This window comes from Cyprinodon tularosa, unplaced genomic scaffold (genome assembly GCF_016077235.1).
Source record: "Cyprinodon tularosa strain WSP-4 unplaced genomic scaffold, ASM1607723v1 ctg600, whole genome shotgun sequence".
Classification (NCBI taxonomy): domain Eukaryota; kingdom Metazoa; phylum Chordata; class Actinopteri; order Cyprinodontiformes; family Cyprinodontidae; genus Cyprinodon; species Cyprinodon tularosa.
In genome coordinates this window covers 84,634-90,325 of record NW_024039342.1, presented here as the reverse complement: position 1 = coordinate 90,325, position 5,692 = coordinate 84,634, and the positions used below count along the sequence as shown (strand labels likewise).

Below are 5,692 nucleotides of genomic sequence, written 5' to 3'. Positions count from 1 at the left end.
TAGTGGTGGTTCTTTCTGCTTGTGTCCTGCAGGGGGAGCTCTTCCTCTTAACATCACCACCCCTCTACTAATACATTTAAAGGTTTCTGTCTAAACGCAGTATTAAAGTGACATTTAGTGGAGCAGTTAGGAAATTGAACATTGCATTTAACTAAATCCTTAAAAACTTTTCACGTTGCATCACACATGTTTAAATTAACATACAGCAAAATAAACCGACAGAAACATCCATGTGATTTGTAAAACCGTCTGAAAAGGAGATGTGATCTTTATTCGTTCTGTTCCTCATATGAGTGTGCCTGTGTGTTTAAGTGAAGGCGCGCTGCTCAGGGCCGCATCCTCAGCATCTCATTCAGTGCGTCCTGCTGCAGCATCAGCACCAGACCATAGGTAAGAGCGGCGGCCCCTCTTCTCAAACAAATAAATCGGACTTTCATTACAGGAAATAAGACATGTCAAAGCGGAGTTTGCATGCGATAAGGTTGATTGCATGGCTGTCGGGTTGTTTCACCTGCAGAGGACAAAGTGCGCATGCAGGGGGAGCTGTGAGGTTTGCTGCAGTGCAATGACACCGCATAGGCGTAGTCCTGTCTGCATTTAGGCTGCAGGTACAGCAGTGATGCAAGGCCCAGGTTTGGGATCAAAGTATGAAAATCTGTAGGTCCGTGTGCGTTTGTCGTTTTATTGTCGCAGTTACACGATTTTATTGATCAAATGTTGCATTTGGCTGCTTGGTAACTTTCTCCTGCCATGTCCCGTGTTAAACTTTGCCTGGCAGGACAGTGGAGGTGTGATGATGGAGCTGCATCTGCTGGTCGCGGTTTGCCTCCTATTTGGCAGAATAATCATCACCCATCAAACTCACAGTATGTCATTTTTCATTGTTTATTAATATTAAATCGTATGTGTTGGGCAAGAGGATGCGACTGTTAGACACTGTAAAGCGTAATCTGTAAAATTGAAGAAAAAAAATGTTTTAGATAAAATATATTTGTGACAACAATCTGTTTGTATCACGTGAAAGCATGAAACTCAATCCAGAAATTTCATTAAGGTTATGTAATCCGCATAAATCAGATGACACAATGCTTACTCAGCAAAACAGTTAATTACAGCTTCCAGTTATGCAGCCAGTTGGAGGTTGGAGCATAATTAATATTTCCCTGTACAGCTATTTTTACTTAAAGGCACATTTTATCTCATACTTCTTCCCTTTCTTTGCTCTTCTAGCAATCATTGTCCTTTCAAACGTATCCCATGCTGACATTTTTACATTTTCTTTCATTAGAATTAATTGCAACATATTTAAGTGTATATTTTTAGGAATTTATATTATAATTTATAATTCAATCCTTTATAAGTGTTGGAAGGTTGATGTAAAAGATGAATTTGAAAACAAATCTTAAAAGTGTGGTGTGCTTTTGTTTTTAGCCCTTTCTAATTCAGTACCCCTGAAAAGAATTCAGTGGAACTAACTGTCCTTAGGGGTCGTTTATTAAGTTAATACAGTTTATATTTATCTTAAATGATATAGCTGCAGACAGTAAAGCTAATACACAATAAGTTCACACAGCTTAGCTTTATATAAGACTAGCAGAAGAAAGCCCTGTTTAAGTTGATAGCTATAAGTTTAACTCCTTCAGGTCAGTAAGTGCAGCAAACATCATTTGAATGGATGATTGCACAGAAAATTCTGCAAATACAAAAGTTAGAGTAGCAAATACAATAATGAGGCCCACACACAACCACAGCAAACACATCCATAGGGGAAATGCTGCAGGTAGCAAAACAAAAACTGTTTGAGAAAAGCTCAACTTCAGAAAACAGAAAGCAGCAATAGGGAACATGAGGCCAAAATCTGCTGCAAGTGCATAAATGACACACAACTTGCATGTTCTCCCCCAACTGCAAAACTCACACACACAAAAAATGCAGAAAGTGAAAAAAAAAAAAAAAAAGCGCTGTATAAAGGAGGAACTCCAGATCACTAGGGGAGGATGATCATCAAGTCATAATGAAACCCCTTAATGGGTGGGACATTTCAAAATGTTCTTTATAAGCAGGAGCACCATTTTATTTTTTATTTTATTTATTTACGTGTTTATTTGAACAGGGACAGTGCACATTAATAAACATTTCTGTAAATGAGCCAGTGTTAGCTAAGTAGCTAATTTTCAACTGTAGTCCCTGGGCAAGGTTTAAAATGCCAACATAATAAAACAACAACATTAAAAATTAGTGCAAACAATAAAATACATAGTTAGTAATCTACATAAAAGTTGGACATTGATCTGTAAAAAACAAAGACATTATTACAAATATAAGATTTAAAAAGCATTGACAAAGGTGCATCAGACAGGCAGATAGAAGTTATTGATTTATTTCATAAATGTCACTTAAGATTGTTCACAACTCAGTTTGTTCTGGAAGAGAAATTAACTCTTGAATAGAAAGATGACAAGGAACGTGTTAAAGAAATGCTCTGTAATGTTAATATGCAAAAAAATTTCTAATCAAGAAGAAAAGTAGAAAACTGCATAAAATTAAAGATGTCATCTGATCCTCTGGTCAATATACCCTATTACTTTACCTTATTTTTTCTATTAGTTTTTTTCTACCTCAACTTCATTTTAAGAACCTAAATAGACCAGCTTTAAAAAAGAAAAAAAAAAGAAACTGATTTCCTTTTTTTTCACCACAGGCAAATAAATATTTTCTTCTAGGGTTGTAAAAATATCAATACTCTGAAAAGTACGGATACTCAATTGCGGTATCTAGATTCAGGACTAATCTGGCATGGTGTTACCAAAGACAAGTTTTATTTGCATATTTTAACTTTTGTTGTTCTATTTCTGGGTTATTTCAGATCTTAAAAGACAAATACCTCAGAAAACTCAAAGGAATAGTACACCCAAAACATGATTAGCCTTCATTTTCTACTCACCCCCATGCTGAACAACACCCTGGAGTACTTTTTTGATATCTCAAATGCATCTGGAGATCTGGGAGGCTTCTTGCTGTCTGCTGACATTCAAATAATGGAGGTCTATGGCGCCCGAGGCAGAAAGGTCCATAAAAGTCCACAAAAAACGTTTCAATATTCCTCCATACTGCTCGTCCAATGTATTCCAAGTGTCCTGAGTGGGTAGCGTCCAGAATTTACTCGAAACGAAGTCATTTAGAATGTTTTTAGAGCATAAACAGTAGTGTATAGGATTTCCTGAAAGCGCGCGCCTGCGCGTTCACAACGCTACGGAAGCCGGCAGACCAAACCAGATGAAAGTGCGCATTCAGCGTCTGCTCTGCCGATAATGCAAGCGTAGAAGAAGAAATGTGCTGTTTACCTGTGCAAAGAAAGAAACAACGAAAGAAAAATGTCTGAGGACTTCAGTGTTGAGGAAGAGCATGAGTTCTTTGCTGACCTGAATGCGCACTTTCATCCGGTTTGGTCTGCCGCGGTTTCCGTAGCGTCGTGAACGCACTTTCAGGAAATCCTATACACTACTGTTTATGCTCTAAAAACATTCTAAATGACTTTGTTTCGAGTAAATTCTGGATGCTACCCACTCAGGACACTTGGAATACATTGGACGAGCAGTATGGAGGAATATTGAAACGTTTTTTGTGGACTTTTATGGACCTTTCTGCCTCGGGCGCCATAGACCTCCATTATTTGAATGTCAGCAGACAGCAAGAAGCCTCCCAGATCTCCAGATGCATTTGAGATATCAAAAAAGTACTCCAGAGTGTTGTTCAGCATGGGGGTGAGTAGAAAATGAAGGCTAATCATGTTTTGGGTGTACTATTCCTTTAATGTTATATTTGGTTTATTTATTTATCGTGTATTTGCATACTTATTTAACCATCATCTATTATTTTATTGAGAAAGCATTGTACATGTTTAGTTTATTAAAATTATTTAAAATATTTTTATGCCTTTAATTATTTGTTATTGTTTTATTCCCATGATATCACAAATGGTATGGATTTTCAAATACTAGGTCCAAGGTATCAACATTGAATTTGAGTTTATTGTTACAACCTTTGTTTCTGTATAAACCATTACAAATATTAAATGTTTTTCAGAAAATTTATCAGAGAAAAAACAAAACAGCTGACTCCTAAGTTGTAGTTTAATATATAATCTGGTTTGTGTTTCTTTCAGTGAGCTCAGTGTACACATATCTGTTCACGCCACAAGGGCCCCAGATGTTTACATGTTTGACGTATCTTGAACGTAATGTCCGGGTGGACTGCGAGTTCCTGGCCTCTGATCTGGTTCCTGGCCCCTACTGTGAATATCGCCAAGACAGCCGTCTGGTTGGCTCCACCTACCCCAACGCCGTCGTCTACGTGTCCACAGAGGACCGCAGGAGGAGCAACGTCAGCCTGGTGGCCCCAAACCTGTGCCGTCTGACCTGGGCCCCCATGGCTGACGAGAAGCCCTACACCTACAGCTGCAGAGTCTACCAGGGCAACAGCTGGAAGGAGAACAGCATGGCTGTTCATCACCGTGAGTTCTTCTTGCTTCCTCACCTTTTTTATCCATCTCTATGCAGTAAATTTTGTTCCATTATTGTTGCAAGCAAACAGCAGGTATTATAGATGGAAATAAGAATAAAATGCAATCCAAAAATGAGACTTAATTAATTGAGAAAAAGTTTTTGACAGGAACTTTGCTCAGATTTGAATATTTCCATGTTTTTTTCCAATTTGTTTTTCATATTTTAGGTTTTTCACCCTAAACATTTTTTACTTGAGCTTCTAGTGAAAAGAATTTGATCTGTAAAAGGCAATTTGAAAAGAATGCAATTTTTAAAACTAAACTTAATCAAAAAAAAAATCTTTTAAAAGATTAAAAAATAAAGTTTGAGAAATGGATTAAAACATAAACAGAATAAGGTCTAAAATAAAATAAAAGAAAATAAATTTAATGAGAAATTCTAGAAAACAGCAGAGTTGCTTTTTTGATTAAGTTTTTCAAAATAAATTTTTTTGTATTTCAGATTTTCAAATGTCCATTTACAAAATATCTTAATTTTTTTTGTGAATTTACATTCACAAAATTTTCTCTGTTTGCAGCAAAGATTAAACAAAATTCACTCAATATGCTTCAGCACACCTGAAAAAGCTAAACTCTGACGTTTCCCTTCTCTTACAGGGCATCTCCTAATCTGTTCTGCAATCAGTTTAATGTATAAATCAGCGGCGTGGATTTTGTCACTGGTGATGTCACTTCCTGTAGCTGTGGGTCTGCTAAATCCATGAGTTTCAGAGGAGAACAACTCAATGGACACTCCAGAATTTATTGGATGCCTCAGAGCGGAAGGCTTTTATTTATCTTGTGTAAATTAGAAAAAATAAAAGTAAATGTATTCATCAGGCGTCTCTGTCACCACTCTACCTTAAACACCAGTGTTACACAGATACAATCTGGGAGAGGAAAAGAAAAGATTTAAAGACACATAAAACTATAAATTGGTATTAATGTCTTCTGGTTATCCAATAAGTGCTTTCTGAATACAAATATTTTGGTAAAAAAGGAAATGATAATTTAGTGGTTTTGTAACTTATTTTAAAGAAAAATCAACCCCTTCTTTAAATTTTTCATTATTAGTTTTAATCTATTTTGACACATTTGTGCAGCAAATCTTTTTATTTTGTTTTTGTTTGTGCTGCTATAATCTTAAAG

At 36.4% G+C, this 5,692-nt stretch overlaps 1 protein-coding gene across 2 annotated transcripts; it reads left to right on the top strand.

Moving 5' to 3' along the window:
* Positions 1 to 232: 232 nt before the first annotated feature.
* On the top strand, positions 233 to 5,379 carry si:ch211-215c18.3. Of its 2 annotated transcripts, none has more exons than XM_038307177.1 (4): positions 233 to 390; positions 779 to 866; positions 4,166 to 4,513; positions 5,162 to 5,379. In XM_038307177.1, exons 2-4 carry the CDS (start codon positions 794 to 796, stop codon positions 5,266 to 5,268), a joined length of 528 nt encoding a protein of 175 aa, XP_038163105.1. In that variant the 5' UTR covers positions 233 to 390; positions 779 to 793; the 3' UTR covers positions 5,269 to 5,379. The 2 variants fall into 2 exon arrangements, with proteins under 2 accessions (XP_038163105.1, XP_038163106.1); XM_038307178.1 differs by lacking the exon at positions 233 to 390 and adding an exon at positions 543 to 661.
* The last annotated feature ends 313 nt before the right edge of the window (positions 5,380 to 5,692 follow it).

Coding starts and splice junctions, on each gene's coding strand:
- si:ch211-215c18.3 (XM_038307177.1), top strand. CDS start 794: ATGATGGAGCTGCATCTGCTGGTCGCGGTTTGCCTCCTATTTGGCAGA. Junction 867..4,165: donor CATCACCCATCAAACTCACA/GTATGTCATTTT, acceptor TGTTTCTTTCAG/TGAGCTCAGTGTACACATAT. Junction 4,514..5,161: donor CAGCATGGCTGTTCATCACC/GTGAGTTCTTCT, acceptor CTTCTCTTACAG/GGCATCTCCTAATCTGTTCT.